This window comes from Lithobates pipiens, unplaced genomic scaffold, assembly GCF_037356315.1.
Source record: "Lithobates pipiens isolate NorthernLeopardFrog02 unplaced genomic scaffold, aLitPip1_a1.2 Scaffold_8, whole genome shotgun sequence".
Lineage (NCBI taxonomy): Eukaryota > Metazoa > Chordata > Amphibia > Anura > Ranidae > Lithobates > Lithobates pipiens.
Genome location: NW_027507903.1, coordinates 390,304,482 through 390,330,398, shown reverse-complemented (window position 1 = coordinate 390,330,398; position 25,917 = coordinate 390,304,482). Strand labels below are relative to the sequence as shown.

Here is a 25,917-nt window from a genome sequence, read left to right as displayed (position 1 = left end):
GCACACGCACATACAAGCATGCTCACACACACACACACACACACATACAAGCATGCTCACACACACACACACACACACACACACACACATACACATACAAGCATGCTCACACACATGCACATACAAGCATGCTCACACACACACACACACACACATACAAGCATGCTCACACACACACACACACATACAAGCATGTTCACAAACACACACGCACATACAAGCATGCTCACACACACACACACACAAGCATGCTCACACACACGCACATACAAGCATGCTCTCACACCCACACACACACACACAAGCATGCTCACACGCACACATACAAGCATGCTCACACACACACACAAGCATGCTCACACACACACATCCATGCATGCTCACACACACACATACATGCAAGCATGCTCACACACACGCACATACAAGCATGCTCACACACCACATACGTAGCATGCTCACACACACACACACATACACGCATGCTCACACACACACACACACACACATACAAGCATGCTCACACACACGCATATACAAGCATGCTCACACACACACAAGCATGCTCACACGCACACATACAAGCATGCTCACACACACACACAAGCATGCACACACACAAGCATGCTCACACACACACACATCCATGCATGCTCACACATACATGCAAGCATGCTCACACACATACAAGCATGCTCACACACATGCACATACAAGCATGCTCACACACACGCACATACAAGCATGCTCACACACGCACATACAAGCATGCTCACACACACACACATACAAGCATGCTCACACGCACAAGCATTCTCACACACACGCACATACAAGCATGCTCACACACATGCACATACAAGCATGCTCACACACACACACACACACACACACACACACACACAAGCAAGCATGCTCATACACACACACAAGCATGCTCACACACACACACACACACACATACAAACACAAATACAGTAGCTAGTCTTATTAAAAAAAAAGGCAGACATTTACCTTGGCTCTTCCTGCCGGGTACTGCACTGTAGGGGGAAACAAAGAGCACACACTGTGCTTTCACTAAAGGCTAATGTGAGGAGCTCCCGCACAGTGCCGATTTCAGTTCGGCTGATGATCGGGGAGCTCCTCTCAGCCTCCCCTCCTATGGAAGAGTACAGGGGGCTCTCAGCAAGGGGCCGGTCGCCATGGCGATCTTGGCGACCCCTATAATTCCGCCACTGGTTCAGGGGTCAGTAGTGAGTGATGCAGAGTTCAGGGGTCAGTAGTAAGTAATGCAGAGTTCAGAGGTCAGTAATAAGTGAGACGAAGTTCAGGGATCAGTAGTGAGTGAAACGAAGTTCAGGGATCAGTAGTAAGTGAACCATAGTTCAGTAATCAGTAGTAAGTGAATTAGAGTTAATTGAAGCAGAGTTTAGGGATCAGTAGTAAGTGAACCAGAGCTCAGGTATCAGTAGTAAGTGAACCAAAGTTCAGGGGTCAGTAGTATGTGAACCAGAGTTCAGGGGTAAGTAGTAAATTAACCAGAGTTCAGGAATCAGAAGTAAGTGAGGTGTAGTTCAGGGGTCAGTAGTGATGCAGAGTTCGGGGTAAGTAGTAAGTGAGGGGGAGTTCAAGGGTCTGTAGTAAGTGAAGCAAAGTTCAGGGATCAGTAGTACGTGAACTAGAGTTCAGGGGTCAGCAGTAAGTGAATCAGAGTTCAGGGGTCAGTAGTAAGTGAGGGAGAGTTCAGGGGGTAGTAGTAATTAACAGAGAGTTCAGAGGTCAGTAATAATACACAATCATCTTGGCTTTCAGACTAATGCAGTGCAGTTTCCCCACACCATGGGTGCAGCACAGTGTGCCCACGGTTTTTGTGTGGCTTAGCTGCATTTTGCCATAGACTTCTATTATATCCCATGGTTTTGATGCATTTTCTGAAAGGGCACCAAAGCCAACCTTTTAGTCTTTGTTTTCAGAAAGCACACCAAAACCACGGGATATAATAGAAGTCTATGGCAAAGTGCAACTAACCCACATGAAAACTGCAGGCACACTGCTCTGCAACCATGGAACCATATGGCATCAGTGTGAATGCACCCTACTGGGGAAAGGGAAGACCAAAAGCATATTTTATGGGTACAGGAAGGTTTTTTGTATTATTTAACCAGTCCCATTTAAGCCCCTCCCACTGTAAACACAATTTGGCCACACTCACCGTTTACTGCTTTGCGGTGTACACCCTAATGCAATAGGCTGCCTACACATATGCACTAGTCCATTCTCTGTAAAGCAATCTGCAGTGAATCACTGTTTTAGAGTATGGATAAGCAACTGCTGTCAGGCATTGCAGCCTTCTGAATGCCTGTTTTTTTTTTTTGGGGGGGGGGGGGGGGTTCTTGCAAGTATTTACATTTACAGTAATTTAAGGGACCAATACACTACAATCATAAGAAAAATGTTTGGCTGGAAGTTGAAGCACAGACCCATACTGTGTTACATTTGCTGTGGTTGTGATGCAAAATATCATGTCTGCAACATGTGAACAACCCCATGCAGTTGTATTGTGGACTTTAGGTGGGTGTTCTTTACCACTTAGGATCCATCTACTGCTGGAGGCCAAAGAGCCTGACAAAGACATTGATATTACTATGTGTATAAAAAATATATCTGCGCTAACCCAAAAGAAAATGTGATAGAAAAGGTGCTGCTGCTTCAATAGCCTGAACAGTGAGCTACACAAGTATATATATAAAAAAAAAACGTGCATCCAATAGTAAGAAAATATATTAAAAAAATATACATATATGAATAAATCATAACCTTGAAGGTCAAAAAGGTGCATGTGAATAATCACACCCGGAATGTGCAAAACAAATCAATTAATCAAAATTGGATAAATAAAATTATATATATTTTTTAAAACTAGCAGTTCATATAGACGTAGAAAACAAAGTCCAAAAACCTCCAAGCGTGACAAATTGAAACAAAGTATTCATCTGGTGCTCCTGTATTGAAAATTTTATCCTATGAAAAGTGACAAATTAGCTCTGCTTACCAGATTCTGCGGATCTCAGATTATAGAGATCAAACATGCTGGAGCGTAAGCCTGCAGGCAGGGATCAGATCCTCCTCGGATTCCTCTCAGGGGAAAAACCTTTACTGGCACTGCGGGATATCCAATTAGATTGTAAACTCAGAGAGATAAGTCATCCTTTCCTAGGTACACCTATATAATCTCATTAGCAAAGGACTTAATGGTGTAGTATTTCCAGTTAATTTAATAAAAAAATATATATCAGCACTTACATCTTAGAAAACGGTAGCAAGTAAGACTTTCAAAACAGCTGTGGCTCTGACCAGCTGGCTGCTACGTGGAGACATCAAGGATAGGGGCTCTACCAGACGCGTTTCGCCATACAAAGCATTGACTGGGAACGGAAGCTTCTACCTGGACATCACTCACCATGTAGTAAATATTGGTGAAGCAGGAGAGACACCGGAAGGGCCATTCCTGGCCCATTCTGTGTAGTGTCATCCATTTCATAGTATTTGAATAACAGTAATCACTTTATAATTAATAAAGCAAATTATATGAATAAAAAAAACTTAAACATGAATAAAAATAAGTAAAAAAATATTATTAAAAAGGAGGTTGTTTCTCCAAGATAAATTGAGCCTCCAGTATTAATTAAGGTATCATATATGACGGGATAAATAGTAATAATATAACTAAAACATACTATATAAGGGGGGCATGGCCTGGAGAGGCATGAGATAGGACACAAGTGAGCTGAGCTCTTCCGGCTGAAAATCCTGAGCAGATATCCTGTGACCCAGAACGCAGATTTCCGCTATTATCACCCCCGGACCGCGCAACCCCTGGGCACATGTGGCCTCTAAAAAGAAACACCGCAGCAGCCGACATGAGGGGGAGGAGGGCGCTCAGAGCGCAGACACAACCAGACTCCTAGATGCTATAACAGCATGCCAAGAAGCTGTAACATCCTGCCAGACCAGCCTCACAGCGCAGATTGAAGAGGTAAAAGTTGATATTTCTCTAGTCAGACAGGAGCTCAGAGAGCAAGTTACAGAGGCAGAGACCAGCCTTAGTAATGTGGAGGACTCCCCTCCCCGTAGTTCTCCTCAGATGCCATGCAGCTTCAAGTGAACCAAATCCTGCAAAAGCAAGATGATATTGAAAATAGACTCCACAGCTTCAACCTCCGCTTCATAGGCTTGCCAGAGGGGGTGGAGGGGAAGGACCCCCCCAACTTTTCTCGAAACACTCCTATCCGACACTTATGGAAGGGAGTCGTTCTCCCCCATGTTTGTAGTGGAGTGAGCATACCGAATGTCGGGCAAACCACCACCGCCAGGAGCACCCCCCACCCACACTTTTATAGCCAAATTTCTAAATTTCAGAGATAGGGATGCTATCCTCCTCCCTAGCAGGGAAAAAGGCAACATCCCATTTGGAAACAAAACAGTTGCAATCTTCCCCGACTTTTCAGCAGAGGTCCAGAGAAAGCGCAAAAACTTCATGGAGGTGAAACGCCGCCTGCAGATAAAGAACATAAAGTATGCCATGCTGTTTCCGGCCTGGCTGCGTGTAGAAAGCGATGACAGAACCCATTTCTTTGAAGACCCAGAGGCAGCCTTAACGTGGCTTGAGCAACGGATGCAAGCACATAAGTATTCATACAAAGGTGCATTAACCTTCAATGTCTGCGCACATGGGTCCCCCCCACCCTTTTCTTTTTCCCCTTGTCTACTATATAAGGTTCTATTCTCCTTCTTGAGACGGAGTCCTCATCCCCTACTACTAGGGAGTGGTTCAGAAACTGCATAATAACATTGCTCACTGTCTCCACCACCCTCTGGTCCAAAAGTTCTGGGATGCTATACCTGAGCAAATGATGGTGCTCTCACATCATCATATTTCCCAAAACATCCAGCAGCCCCTATACACCTAATGCTAATGCATCTCCTGGCAATATGCACGATTGGAATGGCATCTGACTGCATAATGACATTGCTCTCTGACTCAGATAATGAACTATGCTTCAAGAGGCTGCGCCCTTTATGTTTGAGGTCGCCCGGCAACAAAATCACCATATCCTACCTCAAAGTGGTTGTAAACCCTTACAACACACTTTGACCTACAGGTAAGCCTAGATTAAGGCTTACCTGTAGGTCCAAGAAATATCTCCTAAACCTATACGGTTTAGGAGATATTTGCCCGAATACAGGCACCGCTGTCTACGACGGAGCTGCCGTGCGTGTCGGCTCCCGTGTGCATGCACGGGAGTGACGTCATCGCGGCTTCACCGAATGACAGTGGCGGAGCTGCGACACCCCACCGAGAAGATGGATGCGCCGGACTACAGGGGACAGCGGTGACTTCGCTGGCTCCTGTGTCAGGTAAGTGACACATAATGAACTACTATGCGATGCATAGTAGTCCATTATGCTTTGCCTTTGCAGGGAATGAAAGAGGAAGTAAACTCATCAGGGTTTACTTCCTCTTTAAGTCACACACTAATTACTATACTCTCAACACCATGTTTACCCGCAACAGGGTCAAGACATTACTGTTACCTTCATCTGGAATAATCTGGTAAGGTTCCTCCTTGCCAGTGGGGGGAAACACCTCACCGGTAAGCTCATAAGCTGGATTAGTTAGCACAGTCCTACAATGTGTCACGTAGCACAGCAAAGTTTCGCCCCATGTTCTAAAATGCACAACCTGTGTTGGAACAAATGGCTCAATGCTGGGATACCGGATGATGATACCCAAATATGACTTAACGCTCCAATGTCATTCCTTCACAGGTTGGATAATAATGGTTTATGTCCAGTTGGCAGTTAGGGACTAATGCCCGCACCAGTTGGGGACAGTGCAGGGCGGGGTGGGGAGATTCAAGGTTTATAATGGTTAAAAATGTTCTTTTTTTTTCAGGACATATAACTTTTTGTTGGTACCATATGTCTGTGATAATACAGTCTGAGCTCTTCCCTGGCTGGGGAAGGGAGCCCACTCTACTGACCCATAGGGGTGACCCGTATCCTGGAGTCTCAATATCTTGCTGGATACACCATGGCCACATTAAAATTCCTCACATGGAATGTGAGGGGAATGAGAGATCCCATCAAAAGATCCACAGTGTTCAGACAACTGAAAAAGATGAAAGCAGATGTGGTGGCCCTTGTAGAAATGCACGCCAAGGGCCCTACGTTAAGGGCACTTCTGCGACCCTGGATAGGATGGGCTTATCACTCTGTACACACCACACACTCCAGAGGAGTTTCCCTATTAATTGCTATAAATACTCACTTTGAACTCCAGGATTCAGTAATAGACCCATTGGGTAGATTTGTGTTTATAAAAGCAAAACTAAAAGGGGAAATGATCCTTATACTAGCATTCTATGTACGACCTCCATTTCAATTTAGTATACTGACAGAAGGATTAAATTATATGGCACTACACCCCCCCCCCCGTACCGGCAATATGGCTGGGGATTTTAACAATGTGTTAGACAAATCCCTTGACAGGATGACTGGCCCCACACAACCTCTCATATGCACCGAACCCAAGAGATTTGCACGACTTCTCAATGATTTTAACCTGGTAGATACATGGAGAACCAGACACCCTACACAACAGGCTTACTCCTGCTTTTCCGCATCTCACCAGTCTATGTCCCGAATAGATCTTATACTTCTCTCCAAATCGCTTCTCCTTAGGCTATCAGATGCAGGTTTCTCACCCAGATCATTGACTGATCACTGTCCATACTGGACTAAACTCTCCCTGCCGCATACACGTCCCTCGATAACGTGGTGCCTTAACCCCTTAACCCCTTTTGGCTCACCCTCCTACTGGAGGATAATGAACTAGTATCTGACTAGGAGAAATTTTTTGAGACTAACGAAGGGTCTGCGCAACCGCAGATAGTATGGGAAGCATTCAAGATACACGCCAGAATGGCTCTTAAGACCCGAATTAATAAAGTGAAAGGCTCCTCCACAGCTAACATAGACACAGCGACATATAACTTACAGACTGAGGAGAGGGAATTCCTTACCAACCCCACAGCAGAAAAGGCAGGCAGCCTCAAACTATGCTCTAGAACAGTAGATCAACTGATATACGAAAAGTCCAAACAAAAACTATTTTTCCTCAGGCAGAGGTCATTTGAGCATGGTGAAAGAGCGGGTAAGTTACTCGCCTATCTAGTCCATACTGAGGAGAGACCCCCAGTGGTGATCTCCCTCCGATCCGCGTCTGACACGCTCGAGACTGAACCTGTTCAGGTCGCGACGATGTTTCAAGACTTCTTCACCGCTCTATACACAACCACTGTCAAGGATGACCTCTCCCGAATGGAGTCTTTTTTGGCAGAAATACAAATTTTGCAACTGACTGAGGACCAAACACAAGAACTAGAGGAGCCCCTGACACAAGAAGAGATCTCTAAAGCCATAGCTGAATTCCCATTGTCTAAAGCCCCAGGCTCAGGCGGCCTACCAGTGGATTTTTACTCCACGTACTTAGATATACTAGCCCCCAGGCTGCTGGCATTATACAACTCTATCTTTGAACATTCAGAACTCCCGACAACCATGAGGGAAGCAACCATAGTGCTCATTCCCAAACCCGGTAAGTACCCACACCTCCCAGAGTCTTATTGCCCCATCTCTTTGTTGCAGGTGAATGTCAAGATACTTGCAAAAGTATGGAGATCAAGCAGGCTTTATGCCAGGCAGGAATACATCCTTCAATCTCCGGAGACTATTTGTCAACCTTCAGACCCCCCATGACAGCCCGGGTTCTAGGATAATAGTCGCCTTGCACACTGCCCCGGGCATTTGATTCTGTTGAGTGGCAACAGAGTCTGACCAAATTTGGACTAGGGCAAGATTTATAAAATGGGTCCAGCTGCTCTATCAGAATCCGGTGGCTAGAGTACTGTCAAATGGCTGGCCCTCAGAACCATTTCCCCTTTCTAGGGGCACTAGACAGGGGTGCCCCCTGTCGCCACTGCTTTACGCCTTGGCGGCAGAGCCACTTGCCATAGCGATCCATACACGTGCGGGGATAGTGGGTTTGTGCAGGTATGGGGTCACAGAAAAGATCAGCACATATGCGGATGACACACTTCTATACCTAGACGACTCACTACCAACAGCCCTAGCTCTAATAGAAAAATTTGGCACATTTTCTGGCCTAAAGATTAACTGGGATACGTCCCAAATACTCCCTTTGGACAGCTTCCCACCACCACTACAGAGGGTAGACAGAATTAAATATTTAGGAATCCGGACCACCAAAACCCTGTCAGATTATGTCTTACTTAACATAATTCCACTGTTCGACACGATTAAGCAGAAGACGCAGACATGGACAAGCCTCCCACTGGGTGTCATGGGCAGCATCAACCTTATTAAAATGGTCCTACTCCCGAATATTTGGTATATGATCTGGCATTCTCCTGTGTACTTGGTGCTTAAACATTTTAAGGTGATGGAGGTCCTCCTGAAACCATTTGTCTGGGGCAACAATAGGCACAAACTTCCATGGCACAAACTCAAACAACCTAATGACCTCGCAGGACCTGCCCTACCTAACTTCAACCTATACTACCTTGCTGCCCAGATATCACAAATTTTTCATATAGATAAAATGCATAAAGATAGGTTCTTAAATTTATTACAGGTACTTCTCAAAAAATTAGCATATTGTGATAAAGTTCATTATTTTCTGTAATGTACTGATAAACATTAGACTTTCATATATTTTAGATTCATTACACACAACTGAAGTAGTTCAAGCCTTTTCTTGTTTTAATATTGATGATTTTGGCATACAGCTCCTGAAAACCCAAAAATCCTATCTCAAAAAATTAGCATATTTCATCCGACCAATAAAAGAAAAGTGTTTTTAATACAAAAAAAGTCAACCTTCAAATAATTATGTTCTGTTATGCACTCAATACTTGGTCGGGAATCCTTTTGCAGAAATGACTGCTTCAATGCGGCGTGGCATGGAGGCAACCAGCCTGTGGCACTGCTGAGGTGTTATGGAGGCCCAGGATGCTTCGATAGCGGCCTTTAGCTCATCCAGAGTGTTGGGTCTTGCGTCTCTCAACTTTCTCTTCCCAATATCCCACAGATTCTCTATGGGGTTCAGGTCAGGAGAGTTGGCAGGCCAATTGAGCACAGTAATACCATGGTCAGTAAACCATTTACCAGTGGTTTTGGCACTGTGAGCAGGTGCAAGGTCATGCTGAAAAATGAAATCTTCATCTCCATAAAGCTTTTCAGCAGATGGAAGCATGAAGTGCTCCAAAATCTCCTGATAGCTAGCTGCATTGACCCTGCCCTTGATAAAACACAGAGGACCAACACCAGCAGCTGACATGGCACCCCAGACCATCACTGACTGTGGGTACTTGACACTGGACCTCAGGCATTTTGGCATTTCCCGCTCCCCAGTCTTCCTCCAGACTCTGGCACCTTGATTTCCGAATGACATGCAAAATTTGCTTTCATCCGAAAAAAGTACTTTGGACCACTGAGCAACAGTCCAGTGCTGCTTCTCTGTAGCCCAGGTCAGGCGCTTCTGCCTCTGTTTCTGGTTCAAAAGTGGCTTGACCTGGGGAATGCAGCACCTGTAGCCCATTTCCTGCACACTCCTGTTCACGGTGGCTCTGGATGTTTCTACTCCAGACTCAGTCCACTGCTTCCGCAGGTCCTCCAAGGTCTGGAATCGGTCCTTCTCCACAATATTCTTCAGGGTCTGGTCACCTCTTCTCGTTGTGCAGTGTTTTCTGCCACACTTTTTCCTTCCCACAGACTTCCCACTGAGGTGCCTTGATACAGCACTCTGGGAACAGCCTATTCGTTCAGAAATTTCTTTCTGTGTCTTACCCTCTTGCTTGAGGGTGTCAATGATGGCCTTCTGGACAGCAGTCAGGTCGGCAGTCTTACCCATGATTGCGGTTTTGAGTAATGAACCAGGCTGGGAGTTTTTAAAAGCCTCAGGAATCTTTTGCAGGTGTTTAGAGTTAATTAGTTGATCCAGATGATTAGGTTAATAGCTTGTTTAGAGAACCTTTTCATGATATGCTAATTTTTTGAGATAGGAATTTTGGGTTTTCATGAGCTGTATGCCAAAATCATCAATATTAAAACAAGAAAAGGCTTGAACTACTTCAGTTGTGTGTAATGAATCTAAAATATATGAAAGTCTAATGTTTATCAGTACATTACAGAAAATAATGAACTTTATCACAGTATGCTAATTTTTTGAGAAGGACCTGTATGTCCACAATGGATCAGACCAACCCTAGACTCTATGGTGGCGATTACTGGGGGAACAGAGAATGAGGGTAGAACAGCAGACTGCGAGACTCTCATTTACCAATATGGAAAATATGGAATATAGCCTCTGAAAAACTACACCTTCCGCCTCTGCATGAATACACCCCTTTGTGGCATAACAGGACCCTCCTCGAATTTCAACAGCTCCCGGACAGCGGAGTATGGAGTAAAAGGGGAATTTTCTACTTATCCCATATTACCTCTGGTGGAAAAAAGGGTCCTTCCACAGCTTGCAATCTGAATTTGCACTTCCCAATAGTCAATACTATAGATACCTACAGCTTCGACACGCATTTCGTGCACAATTTCCCCTGGATGACCTCTCTCTAGGTAACAATCCATTGATGGAAGCCATAAACCGACCCCAAAAAACTCATCTCACAATTTTATATTATGCTGTCACTTCCTCCAATGACTGTGGTGGCCTACGCACTAAAGAATAGGTGGGAGGGGGAGATAGGGCCCATTGATGAGTGGAGTGATGCCCTAGACACATGTAAAATGGTATCTCCTAAACTTTCTGACCGATTAACCCAAATCTTTATAACACACAGGGCATATCTTACACCACTTAAAATTATAAAAAAAAGTATAAAAGTAATTACTCCAATACCTGCCCTATGTGTACCCAAGAAACTGGTACCTTTTTTCATCTCCTGTGGAAATGCTCCAAAATCCAGATGTTTTGGTCACAAGTGGCGAGATTCCTGCATGACATGATGGGCTCCCCCATAACACTTCAGCCAAAACCGTGTCTTCTGGGAATCTTCCCGGATCCTGACTCCAATAAATTTACTAAATTATTTTTAACACTGTTCTCTGTGCGGAAAGTTATTGCTAGAGTTCTCTGTGCGGAAAGGTATTGCTAGAGTGTGGATGAGACCAGATCCCCCCAATATCTCACACTGGATCACAGAGGTTAATGCTGTACTGCCATATAAGAAACTCATATACACCCATAGAGGATGCCCTTCCAAATATGAAAAAAATTGGGACAGATGGCTTAAGAATTCTGCAACATGTATATAGCCGGAAACCAATATGTGTCCTGGGGGGGGGGGGGGGGGGGCCTGGAGGGATGGACTAAGATGATTAGAAGGGAGGCCATAAATGACACAACAGGTGGTCATACAGGAATGTATGTATATGACTGGTACCAACAGTGTTATATCTCATTTATATGTATATCTTTGAAAATGTTACCAAATAATCTCATGTAAGGAAACGTATGTAACACACATTTTTTCACAGATTTGATACCCTTTATTTTTGTATGTGCCATAATTTTTTCAATAAAAAAATTTGTAATTAAAAAAAAATACTATATAAAGAGGTTGAAAAAAAAAAGTATTAATATTTCCAACTACCCATCTGATATCAATACAGTTAAGCCTTTTGCCACTAATCAGATGGGTACATAGTTACATACTAGGTTGAAAAAAGACACAAGTCCAACCTATGTGTGTGATTTTATGTTAGTAGATAGTACATAATGCCCACCTGAAATAAAAATACACAAGAATCCAGCATGGAACCACATGAACACACAATACCAAAAATTGAGAATTAAAAAAAAGGTATGTAATGAACCACTGATGAGAACAGTTTAATATTAATTCATTTAAAAAGGGAACAGAAATTAATAACTAAAATTAATACTAAGACCCCTTTCACATTGGAGGCGTTTTCAGGCGTTTTCAGGCGGTTTAGCGCTAAAAATAGCACCCATAAAGCACCTGAAAAATGCCTCATCTGCAATCTCAGTGTGAAAGCCAGCATGCATTCACGCTGGGGAGCTGCGCTGGCAGGACGACAAAAAAAGTCCTGCAAGCTGCATGTTAGAAAAGTTTTAAATGTTTATTGTGTGACTAAACTTTTTCCTTGTACGTTTTCTCCCTGTTGTGGGCCACATAAGAAATAAATTGTCTGCTTCTCAATACATCTGGAGTTTGACTGATCACAAGAGAAGATTCCTAACACTGCATCTTTGGGGCGCTTTAGGAGCGGTGTATACATCGGTCCTAAAGCTCCAGTGCCCATTGAAATCACTTGGTAGTGCAGCCGAAGTGCCTGTAAAGTGACATGGCAGTGTCGCTTTGCAGGCACTTTTAACCCTTTATTTGGCCACTGGCGGGGGTTAAATGTGATGCTAGCGGCCGAAATGCGCCTGTAAAATTACATTAAAGCACCGCTTTACTGCCGATGCCCCTGAGCTGTCAGGGCTCTAAGCTAAAAGGAATGGAGATGGTAGGCTATAAGTCATATATCCACGGGTTTCTCGACAGGAAATGTGTCTCTTAAGGTTATTGCCCCTCCAATGTGGGGTATATTTTTCCATAGCTATTACTTGAAGGAGAGAGGGATTCCTCCCATGATGGTAACAAAAATGTTTGGACACACTGTGTCCTATTAACCCTTTGCAAATATTTGCTAGATGTTCATTGGCTTTCTATGTGGTGGCGGTGCATTGTCTTTGAGAGGTGTATATCACAAGAACCTACACTGATGTTTTATGGACTGTTGACCAATTTTTCACATAATTTTCTGTTGCAGTTCACTTACCTTCACTGCTGGGACTTTCTTTGTTTTTTTCATTTGTTTATTTATAGCCCTGTCACATTGAATCTTATTACTTGTATTTGTGTGTATCTCAGTTTTGATAGCTGCTTTATTACTTTTTTCATTTAGGTTTGTTTAGCGCTGTAATCTTTATTTTTCCTCCCAACTTACTGAAGGCCACAGGGACACCTGAGCAAATAAATGACCCCTATAGATCCACATGTAATTAAATATTTAATATTATATGTTTTAAAGGGGACCTGTGAGGAAAAGGAGGAAGTCCTAAGAGTTCTTGAAGTTTTGCATACCTTGCATCTTTTACATGGAAAGAAACCAGTCAAATTAGGCAGCACAGTGGTGTAGTGGGTAGCACTCTCACCTAGCAGTAAGAAGGGTTGTTGGTTTGACTCCCAACCACGACACTACCTGCCTGGAGTTTGCATGTTTTCCCTGTGCCTGCGTGGGTTTCCTCCGGGTACTCTGGTTTCCTCCCACACTCCAAAGACATGCAGGTAGGTTAATTGGCTTCTGTCCAAAATTGACCCTAGTATATGAATGGGGACCTTGGATTGTGGGCTCCTTGAGGGTAGGGACCAATGTGAGTGTGCAATGTACAGGGATAGGGACAATTGTAGACACTCACTCAGGATGGACTGGTGTCTTTATTCAACCTTACTAACTATGTAACTATGTAACTGATTATGGGTGGTGGGTCAAAATGCTAACGCATTTTTTAAAGTTGGATTCCTCCTATATATAACATTTGGTTTGTTTGGGAGTAAAGGCCCTAATACCCCATTGCTTTTAAAGAGATTCCAATGCTTTTTCATTACTTTGTTCACCCACCAGTATTGGGAAGAAAAAGTAGTTATAAAAGCCCACTCAAAATCACGATTAGTTCCCAAATCCCTATTTTTAGGGGCCAAAAAGCTCTCTCTATCTGTGCCTGAGATATTGTTGTAATTCTCTTACTAACATCTTAGGGTCATATCCTTTTTCTTTAAAACTATCTTTTAGTATATTTGCTTGAGATTCAAAATCACCTATTCATGAACAATTTCTTCTGATACCCTGAAAATATCCTTTGGGTATGGCTTTAAGCCAATTAGGATGGTGACAGCTATCTGTAGGTATATAACCATTTCTATCAGTGGGCTTGAATGTCTTGGTTAATAACCGTCCTCGATCTTTAAAGATAGCGAGATCTAAAAAATTAACAGATGTCTCACTGTGTTCATACGTAAATCTACTACCCCACTGATTATCATTAACAGTTCTCATAAAGGAATGTAGAGATTACTGATCCCCTTTCCATAAAAAGAAGGCATCATCTATATAGCAATGCCAAAAAAGAAGGTGTGGACATCTCCAAGAAAAAAATGTGGTCATTCTCCTATAGGATTACATTTTTACTGATTACACCATTTTTGAGCCTATCCTGAATCAGTATATTACTCAGTCTTTTATACAAACCAGTGGGATCTCTTTTAGGAAATGTATACATGTTCTTATCTTAGAAGAGATTATTCATCTCATCTAGATAATCCTGTTTTTTGAGAAGCACAATCCCCCCCCTTATCAGCAGGGCGCATGATAATATTTCTTTTTTCACATAAAGATTCTATTCCATCCTTTATGTCTTCCTGATTCTCCTTTTTAAAGTGTACTCTATGCAGATCCTGTAGCACTAATTCTTTAAAGACTGAGATGTTAGCAGCAGGCTTGCCATGGGGATTGAACAGGGAAGCATTTCTTAAACCTGTTCCTAAATTTGCCCCTAGCCTCGCCGACCTTTTTATGGCCCTGTGGGAGAATGACCACATTTTTTCTTGGAGAGGTCCCCACCTTCTTTTTTTTGGCGTTGCTATATAGACGATGCCTTCTTTTTATGGAAAGGGGATGAGGAATCTTTACATTCCTTTATGAGAACTGTTAATGATAATCAGTGGGGTATTAGATTTAGGTATGAACATAGTGGGACATCTGTTCATTTTTTAGATCTAGATATCTTTAAAGATCGAGGACGCTTATTAACCAAGACATTCAAGCCCACTGATAGAAATGGTTATATACCTACAGATAGCTGTCACCATCCTAATTAGCTTAAAACCATACCCAAGGGACAATTTCAGCATATCAGAAGAAATTGTTTGCCAATAGGTGATTATGAATCTCAAGAAAATATATTAAAAGATAGTTTTATAGAAAAAGGATATGACCCTAAGATGTTAGTAAGAGAATTACAACAATATCTCAGTCACAGATAGAGAAAACTTTTTGGCCCCTAAAATTAGGGATTTGGGAACTAATTTGAGTGAGCTTTTGTAACGAAACATCCTACACTCTACTTGAGTGCTTTCGTCATATACCTCTTCCTCCCAGTCTGAATATAGTTTCATAGTTACATAGTTAGTAAGGTTGAATAAAGAGACTAGTCCATCCAGTTCAACCTGAGTGAGTGTCTACCCCTATTCCTGTACGTTGCACACTCACATCGGTCCCTACCCTCAAGGAGCCCACAATCCAGGGTCCCCATTCATATACTAGGGCCAATTTTGGACAGAAGCCAATTAACCTACCTGTATGTCTTTGGAGTGTGGGAGGAAACCGGAGTACCCGGAGGAAACCCATGCAGGCACAGGGAGAACATGCAAACTCCAGGCAGGTAGCGTTGTGGTTGGGATTTTGAACCAGCAACGCTTCTTACTGCTAGGTGAGAGTGCTAACCACTACACCACTGGGCCGCCCTAACACCACTGGGCCGCCCTCTAATATAGTTATTAGATATTCCAACCAATAACAACCACAATCAAGACAATACTCATTTGGTTGCTGAACATGGACTGTTTATTGAAAAAGCAGGTACACAGATAATACTTGGGACAATTTCCCCCTCCTTTGCATTCCGGGCGGTGTAGACTGTCCAATCAGCAGGGAGACCTATCTTACAGCTAATCTGCATACACAACCCAAAATATCTAAGGCAGACAGACACAATAGAGCATTGGAATACAGCCACACCCCCAAATGACCCAGCAAAGAGTACACAACAAAATGAGACATTAAACTATTGGGTGAAAGACGCAGGCTTTCCAGATCTCATTAATAAGCATTCCTTTCACATGCATCTGTCCATTGAGTCCCAAGCTGGCAGAGACCACCATGGCCTCCTTAATGGTGTCCTTTTGCATTACATAACAGAATATCTTCTTAAATGCTTGTAGCTCCCTCAAATGCCAAGGCCCATAGTCAGTAGGCGAGAGGCTAGCATTCAGTTCCCTCCAAAAGCCTCTGTCCTGGGTGAGTCTATCACAGCTTTTATAACTACTTTTTATTCCCAGGCGTGATAGGGTATTAGGGCCTTTACTTCCAAACAAACCAAATGTTATGTATAGGAGGAATCAAACTTTAAAAGATGCGTTAAGTGCCAAGTGCAATGGACCCACCACTCAAAATCAGTATTTTTGGGAATTTGTCTGGTTTCTTTCCATGTAAAAGATGCAAGGGATGCAAAACTTCTACAACTCTTAGGACTTCCTCTTTTCCTCACAGGTCACCTCTAAAACATATAATATTAAAGAGTTCATTACATTTGGAACTATAGGGGTAATTTATTTGCTCAAGCGGCCTTGTGGCCTTCAGTATGTTGGGAGGACCACAAGGACACTAAATGTACAAATAGAACATTTAGAAAATATTTGTGAAGGGTTTATAGGACACAGTGTGTCCAAACATTTTCGTTACCATCATGGGAGGAATCCCTCTCTCCTTCAATTCATAGCTATTGAAAAATATACCTCACATTGGAGGGGCAATAACCTTGAGAGACACATTTCCCATTGAGAAACCCAGTGGATATATGACTTACAGTCATATAGTCCCCTGGGCCTCACCGTGGAATGGGATATTAATTGTTATATTGACAATATTTAGATCTGGTCGCCTACCATCTCCCTTCCTTTTAGCTTAGAAGTAATTTTAGTTATTAATTTCTGTTCCCTTTTTTAATTAATTAATATTAAACTGTTATCATCAGTGGTTTATTACATACATATTTTTTAATTCTCAATTTTTGGTATACTGTGTTCATGCTGGAGTCTTGTGTATTTTTATTTCTGGTGGGTATTATGTACCCATCGGATTAGTGGCATACACCTTAACTGTATTGATATCAGATGGGTAGTTGGAAATATTAATACTTTTTTTCAACCTCTTTATATAGTATTTTTTGGTTATATTATTACTATTTATCCGATCATTTATGATATCTTAATACTGCAGGCTCAATTTATCTTGGATAAACAACCTCCTTTTTAATAATACATTTTTATTACTTATTTTCTTCATGTTTAAGTGTTTTATTATTCACATAATATGCTGTATTAATTATAAATTGATTACTGTTATTTAAATCCTTTGAAACGGATAACACTACACAGGATTGGCCCTTCCGATGTCTCTCCTGCTTCACCAGTATTTAATACGTAGTGAGTGACGTCCAGGTAGAAGCCCCCGTTCCAAGTTGATGCCTTGAATGGGGAAATGCATTGGGTGGAGCACCTATCCTTGACATCACCACGTAGCAGCCAACTGATCAGAGCCGTTTTGAAAGTCTTACTTGTTACTGTTTTCTAAAATGATTTTAATAAATTAACTGAAAATACTACACCATGAAGTCCTTTTCTTTCATCCTTTGCTAATGAGATTATATAGGTGTACCTAGGAAAGGATGATTTATCTCTCTGAGTTTACAATCTAATTGGATATCCTGCAGCACCAGAAAAGGTTTTTCCCCTGAGAGGAATCCGAGGAGGATCTGATCCCTGCCGGCAGGCTTATGCTCCAGCATGTTTGATCTCTAAAATCTGAGATCCGCAGAATTTGGTAAGCGGTGCTAATTTATCACTTTTCATAGGATAAACTTTTCAATACAGGAGCACCAGATGAATACATTGTTTCAATTTGTCACGCTTGGATGTTTTTGGACTTTGTTTTCTACGCCTATATGAACTGCTAGTTTAAAAAAAATATATATAATTTTATTCATCCATTTTTGATTAGTTGATTTGTTTTGCACATTCAGTGTGCGATTATTCACATTCACCTTTTTGACCTTCAAGGTTATAATTTATTCATATATGTATATTTTTTTAGTGAGTACACCCCTCACATTTTTATAAATATTTTATTATATCTTTTCATGTGTTAACACCGAAGAGATGGAATTTTGCTACAATGTAAAGTAGAGAGTGTACAGCTTGTATAATAGTGTACATTTGCTATCCCTTCAAAATAACTCAACACACAGCCATTAATGTCTAAACCGTTGGCAACAAAAGTGGGTACACCACTGAAAATGTCCAAATTGGGCCCAAAGTGTTAATATTTTGTGTGGCCACCATCATTTTCCAGCACTGCCTTAACACTCGGGCATGGAGTTCACCAGAGCTTCACAGGTTGCCACTGGAGTCCTCTTCCACTCCTCCATGACGACATCACAGCTGGTGTATGTTAGAGAACTTGCGCTCCTCCACTTTCCGTTTGAGGATGCCCCACAGATGCTCAATAAGGTTTAAGTCTGGAGACATGCTTGGCCAGTCCATCAGCTTCTTTAGCAAGGCAGTGGTTGTCTTGGAGGTGTGTTTGGGGTCATTATGTTGGAATACTGCCCTGAGGCCCAGCCTCCGATGGGAGGAGATCATGCTCTGCTTCAGTATGTCACAGTACATGTTGGCATTCATGGTTCCCTCAATGAACTGTAGCTCCCCAGTGCTGGCAGCACTCATGCAGCCCCACACCATGACACTGCCACCACCATGCATGAGTGTAGGCAAGACACACTTGTCTTTGTACTTCTCACCTGGCTGCCGCCACACACGCTTGACACCATCTGAACCAAATAAGTTTATCTTGGTCTCATCAGATCACATGACATGGTTCCAGTAATCAACATCCTTAGTCTGCTTATTTTCAGCAAACTGTCTGCGGGGGCTTTCTTGTGCATCATCTTTAGAAGAGGCTTCCTACTGGGACGATAGCCTTGCAGACCAATTTGATGCAATGCACGGCGTATGTTCTGAGCAGTGACAGGCTGACTCCCCCCGCTCCTTCAACCTTTGCTGGTAGCACTCATAAATCTATTTCCCAAAGACAACCCCTGGATATGAGGCTGTACTATAGCTACTGTGAATGAGAAACAATCCCTAAATGTGCTGTTTACCTTAACACCTTCAAATCCAATATGCTTAATGTGATGGATTTGCAGCCATACTTCAAAAAATATTTTTGCACAATGGTAATAGATGCCCTCACTGTTTTAAAAAAAGCTTACTAAACCCAAAAGAGTGGAGATTGGTTACGTTACAGGCAAAGTCTAAAATGATCATTGTGCCTAAGCAGTGCGATGAAAAATCTAGCTTTTGCCTGGAAATAAATGTCAGTGCACTTTCTTTGCCAGTGTACTTACGTGCCTACAGTGTTAAAGCTGTACAATATATCTGCAATGTGAGATCATCTAAGGCACTGCGTCCCTGATTACTAGTCTCAGAAGATTTGGAGTGAGCTTTAATATTGTGATAATGCCACTACTGTACCACTCAGTGGAAGGAACCTTTTTTTTTTTTTCTTTTTTTCTTTTTTGCAGGAACCAATTCATTCATTTATTAGCGAGAAATAAAACAAAAACATACACAGACGGAGGGCAAAGCCAGGGTCAGGTTCTGCCTTCGGAGCCGTTGGGCGTAGGATTGGGCTCTGGGTTTCCATTGGTGAAGGGCGAGGCGCCGTGCGATTGGGGGAGCATTCTTGTGAGATACGCCAATAGCAGAGCTCAGACCTCCATAGAACAACGTCCCCTCTCATCCACACCATGCGAGCAGAGCCTAGAACTTCATTCCACCGCCAAATATTCTTCCCCCAACCCCCATCCCAGAACTGCAAAGCAGCAAAGTCACCGTCTGGCCAGCAGGCAGAGAAGCCACGTCGTCCAATCTATATCATCGATTCTGAGAACGGGAGGCCAACCTATCAGAAGTCTACATGAATAAATGTCTGACCTGACCATTTACAGCTCTAGGGGACTATTCAAAGAACAGCTGTGATGGATTGTTACACGGGATGGTCACAGGGTGAGGGGCGGGAGAGGAAGCGTGTTATGTGATGGATTGTTACACCGGATGGTCACAGGGGGAGGGGCGGTAGAGGAAGTGTGCTATGTGATGGATTGTTACACCGAATGGTCACAGGGTGAGGGGCGGTAGAGGAAGTTTGCTATGTGATGGATTGTTACACCGGATGGTCACAGGGTGAGGGGCGGTAGAGGAAGTGTGCTATGTGATGGATTGTTACACCAGATGGTCACAGGGTGAGAGGCGGTAGAGGAAGTGTGCTATGTGATGGATTGTTACACCGGATGGTCACAGGGTGAGGGGCAGCAGAGGGAGTGTGCTAGGTGAAGGATTGTTACACTGGATGGTCACAGGGTCAGAGGCGGTAGAGGAAGTGTGCTATGTGATGGATTGTTACACCGGATGGTCACAGGGTGGGAGGCGGTAGAGGAAGTGTGCTATGTGATGGATTGTTACACCGGATGGTCACAGGGTGAGGGGCGGTAGAGGAAGTTTGCTATGTGATGGATTGTTACACCGGATGGTCACAGGGTGAGGGGCGGTAGAGGAAGTTTGCTATGTGATGGATTGTTACACCGGATGGTCACAGGGTGAGGGGCAGTAGAGGAAGTGTGCTACGTGATGGATTGTTACACCGGATGGTCACAGGGTGAGAGGCGGTAGAGGAAGTGTGCTATGTGATGGATTGTTACACCGGATGGTCACAGGGTGAGAGGCGGTAGAGGAAGTGTGCTATGTGATGGATTGTTACACCGGATGGTCACAGGGTGAGGGGCGGTAGAGGAAGTGTGCTATGTGATGGATTGTTACACTGGATGGTCACAGGGTGAGGGGCGGTAGAGGAAGTTTGCTATGTGATGGATTGTTACACCGGATGGTCACAGGGTGAGGGGTGGTAGAGGAAGCGTGTTATGTGATGGATTGTTACACCGGATGGTCACAGGGTGAGGGGCGGTAGAGGAAGTGTGCTATGTGATGGATTGTTACACCGGATGGTCACAGGGTGAGGGGCGGTAGAGGAAGTGTGCTAGGTGATGGATTGTTACACCGGATGGGCACAGGGTGAGAGGCGGTAGAGGAAGTGTGCTATGTGATGGATTGTCACACCGGATGGTCACAGGGTGAGGGGCGGTAGAGGAAGTGTGCTATGTGATGGATTGTTACACCGGATGGTCACAGGGTGAGAGGCGGTAGAGGAAGTGTGCTATGTGATGGATTGTTACACCGGATGGTCACAGAGTGAGGGGCAGCAGAGGGAGTGTGCTATGTGAATGGTTATTGCAAAAATCTAGACCAGCCTTTCTCAACCCTTTTAAACACAAAAATTACCCTTCAAAGAACTTTCTGGCGTTATGGAAATCCCTCCTTGCTATGTCTACATCTCATGGTAGATTAGTATGTTGGTTAGTGGGAAGATTGCTTATTACATCTGCGGTCAGTAGGAAGACTCTCCCCTAAAGAAAGGTTATTGGTGTTAGTAGCTACTTATCTGAGAAGAACTCCTAGTTCCACAGAGCTCTGGTTGGGAAAGGCTGATCTAGACAGTAACGTCAACCAAGGAATGCGATTTATTGTCATTCAGAATGGTTGACTAGTGAATGAAGGCAAGGAGGTAGGTTAAGAATGGTGGAGGGTAATGGTAGTGCGGTATTTACCAACATTTGGGAACCTTCACTCACACCATGCTGCTCATCAGTCATCTACGAAGCTTTGTGATGGACTTCAGAACACCTCCTTATTGCCTCAACCAAACTGGCAATAAGAAGTGGTCAAGTGATCTGCTCACTTTCCAGCTCTGTGGCTTTGCTGCTTTGATGAACGATGTGGTGGGATTGGGGTGTGCTACGTGTGTGTGTGTGGGGGGGGGGGGGTCAGACCCTCAGGCTGGTGAAACCGATACTCAGCCGTATATAAATGAAGAGGGATTAAAGCTTGAGAGGATCCTTCATCTTTCCATAGGAGCATTCTTTACACAGAGGAAACCCTGCCAGCAGTGGAACAGTTTCTGATAACTATCAAATCTCAAATTCCACTAGATGATCATACGTGGAAGGAAACCTTAACAGAAAATGGGCAGGAAGGGATCATAAAATTTAGAGTAGAATTTTTTCAGCTATGTGATAAGAGACTAACTTATAGGGTTTTCTACCTCCTGCAAAGATATCTTCAGTTCCTAAGTAGGCTACTTCAACTACATAAAAATAATCTTAATAATAAACAAAATCAGATAAAATTTTGGAGAACAGAGAAGAGAAACTAAAACTAGAAATCAAAACAGGCTGGACACCCAGAAAACAGGACATGGACAAGCTGAAGTGAGGCCTAGTAGTAAATGTCCATGTGTCCATGGTGTATACCCAAGGCTGAAAGCGGAGCTCATCTCTACTCTACACATGCAAACTACAAATTAAAAGCAAAACTAAAACAAACAGCAAGGATCCTGCACAACTATCCACCCTCTCCTGGCAAGGAGAATGGCAGCCATATCTACTATTAGGGGGGGGAGAGTTGAGTTCCCCACCCTCCCCCTGCCATATCTACTGGAGGAGGAAGAGTTGGGCTCTCCACCCTCCCCCTGCCATGAAAAGGCAGCCATGTCTACTGGAGGAGAAAGAGCTTGGTTCTCCACCCTCCCCTGCCATGGAAAGGCAACCATGTCTACTACAGGAGGAAGAGTTTTGTTCTCCACCCTCCCCTGCCAAGGTAATAGTAGCCATGTCTACTGGAGGAGAAAGTTGGACTCTCCACCCAACCATTGCAAGGTAATGGCAGCCATGTCTACTGGAGGAGGAATAGTTGGGCTCTCCACCCAACCATTGCAAGGTAATGGCACCCATGTCTACTGGAGGAGAAAGAGTTGGGCTCTCCACCCAACCATTGCAAGGTAATGGCAGCCATGGCTACTGAAGGAGGAAGAGTTGGGCTGGAGTCAGGGAGCTAGATGAGGTAAGTATGGTTCTGCACGTGGCCAGCCTTCACTTCTGGATCTGGAATATAAAGAGCCGCAGATTGATGTTCTTCGCAGCCAGAAGTTTGTTACATTCCACAGAGTCTATGATGGGTAGGGGCACGTACTCAGTCTCATTATTCTCGTTGGTGAAGACAAAGTGGTAGATGACCGGGTGAATTTTGACATCGTCGTAGGGGCCTTTGAGCAGCAGAAAGGAGCATTCCACGGGAGAATTGACCTTGCTTTTTAGGATGAGTTGGAAGGAGAGGGTTCGCTTGCAAGACAAGTTGGGGTTCCTTTCTGAATCGTTGACGGGGCCTTCAGAACCCAGGTCTGGTTGAGAACTGTGAAGCGCGGGGTCTCGTAGTACAGGCGGGTAATGAAGTCATCTGTTCTGTAGGGTCGAAACTGGACTTCTGTTACCGTTGACCGGTCAGTGGCCGCTTCTGCACTGGTTTGCCTCATAATGGGATCTTTTATATCTTTTTATCTCTGTGTAACCGATCTTCTCGAAGCTCAGCAGGCCGAAGATGCTGTTGTACAATTGCATCTCCTTCTTGTGGCTTTGGTCCATCTCGTCCAAGATCTCCATCAGCTCATTACCGGTTTTGGTGGGGTGGCAACACTCGGACTCGTGCCCGGTCAGCTCATGGAAGGGACCCTGCCAAGGGCAGCCAATCCTCTTGTATTTACACTGCGTCACTCTGTCCTGGCACTCCTCCTTCTTGTGCCGCTCCAGTAGAGCGCGAGGGAAAGCCTTCATACAGAATCCGCATTCCATGGGCAGCTCGCTCACCGCCTTCTCCACCGCCAGGTTTCGGCAGCACAGGCTCTTGCTGATCTCACAGCGGCAGTTGGGGCAGGTGGCCTGCTCCTCCTTCAGCCGGGTGTCCGCCAGGAGGTGAATGAAACAGCCGGCGCACATCAGGTGTCCGTTGGTGCACTGGTAGACGGAGGCCTTGGGCAGGTCGAGGCACACGGTGCAGCACAGGACGGAGTAGAGTCGCTCCTCCAGGCGGACGGCCCCTCCAGGGTGATCGGGTCTCAGGCGCTTCTTAGGCGGCCAGTCGTGCTCCGAGTCTCTCGCCGCCTCGTCGCTCTCCGGGATGGACGATGAAGAGGCCATAGTGGCCGCCGCCTCCTCCCGATCCTCCGACATGTCCGCTCCGTGGAAGGAACCTTTAGCTGAAAACATTTCTCCCATTCAGCCCAATGGTGCTTTCCTCTTTCCTAGCTACTAATTTAACACTCCCCAAATCTGCAGTCTGTATTTCCTCCTCTCTGTATGGCTCTTTTTTGTCCCAAAAGTATATATTCAAGAAACTTTGTTATGATGTTTTTGTTCTCTATCTACTCTTTCTTCAGCATTTTACTGCCTCTTTGGACGACCTCTCTCTCCATGTTCACCGTTGTCCTTATCTTATTGCATGTGCTTTGACATTTCATAATTTCACAAATTTCATAAATTTGTTTCTTTTGTCCATAGCTATGTTTTCTTTCGCCTTTAAGTGACCTTCTTTTGAACTTACTTTTTTGATTTCAGAGTTGCGTTGTTCTGTATCTGCCATGTTCCTTCAAGTGTCCCTCTACTGCATCTGCTGTGCTGCTTCCAGCGCCCCTCTTCTCCTGCTTCATTCCATCCAGAATCTCTTTTCTGTCCTTTTTGTTCCTGCAGAATACTTCTTGTAACAGATGACTAATATGAAATTTTAAAGTTAAAGAGGTATTGAGCCCAAAAATAAAAATGTAATACATTGCAACTTGCCAATTCTTAAATTTTGTGGCTGCATTTTTTTTTTTTTTTAAGCTTTTATTTTTACTTATTTTCACTGGGTAGTTTAGCTAGTAACACACCCTCTGTCTCAGGGTGCCTCCACTCTGGATAGAGAAACAGCAGAGACACCTTTGGACAGCAGCATTGTCAGTCTGGGGAGAGGGTAGTGTTAGATGAACTAACAGATTTAGATGGGTTTAATTAAGCACTTAACCACTTCCCGACCAGCGCACGACGATGTACGTCGACAAAATGGCACGGGCAGGCATATTGGCGTACAGGTACGTCCAATATTCAATGCCGCCCTGCCATCGGGAGCGCGCCGCCGGCGGCGCGCTCCCGCACTGGTCGGGACCCCCGTGAGTCCGGTCGCGGGACCCGCGGACTCGAACGCCGCAATCGTCTCACGGAGCGGCCGAATGGAGGAAATGCTGTGTAAACAACATTTCTCCATTCTGCCTAGCAACTAGTGACGCTGATCTCTGCTCCATGTGATTGGAGCAGAGATCAGTGTTCACTAAATGAAAGCCCAACCCCCCCACAGTTAGTAACACACCCCTAGGAACACTTAACCCCTACACTGCCACCCACTGGTTAACCCTTTCACTGCCAGTGTCATTTACACAGGAATATTGTATTAGCAGTGATTACTGTATAAATGACAATGGTCCCAAAAATGTGTCAAAAATGTCCGATGGGTCCCCCACAATGTCGCAGTCACAATAAAAATCGCTGATCGCCGCCATTACTAGTAAAAAAAAATAATAAAAAATTATTAATAAAAATGCTATAAAACTATCCCTATTTTGTAAACGCTATAACTTTTGCGCAAACCAATCAATAATCGCTTATTGCGATTTTTTTTACCAAAAATATGTAGAAGAATACGTATCGGCCTAAACTGAGGGAAAAAAATGTTTTTTTATATATTTTTGGGGGATATTTATTATAACAAAAAGTAAAAAATAATGCGTTTTTTTCAAAATTGTCGCTCTATTTTTGTTTATAGCGCAAAAAATAAAAACCGCAGAGGTGATCAAATACCACCAAAAGAAAGCTCTATTTGTGGGAAAAAAAGGACGTCAATTTTGTTTGGGAGCCACGTCGCACGACCGCGCAATTGT

General features: G+C 43.9%; 2 protein-coding genes across 3 annotated transcripts in view; one reads left to right on the top strand and one right to left on the bottom strand.

The window, feature by feature from the left end:
- SAR1B (secretion associated Ras related GTPase 1B) overlaps positions 1-25,917 on the top strand; it is a 240,667-nt gene that overhangs the window by 26,885 nt on the left and 187,865 nt on the right. The window lies entirely within an intron of this gene.
- LOC143964237 (zinc finger TRAF-type-containing protein 1-A-like) lies at positions 21,922-24,180 on the bottom strand. Its single transcript, XM_077473937.1, is given in 3 exon segments — positions 21,922-23,334; positions 23,337-23,439; positions 23,516-24,180. Coding segments are annotated over 3 exon segments (1,056 nt in total). The 5' UTR covers positions 24,179-24,180; the 3' UTR covers positions 21,922-23,044.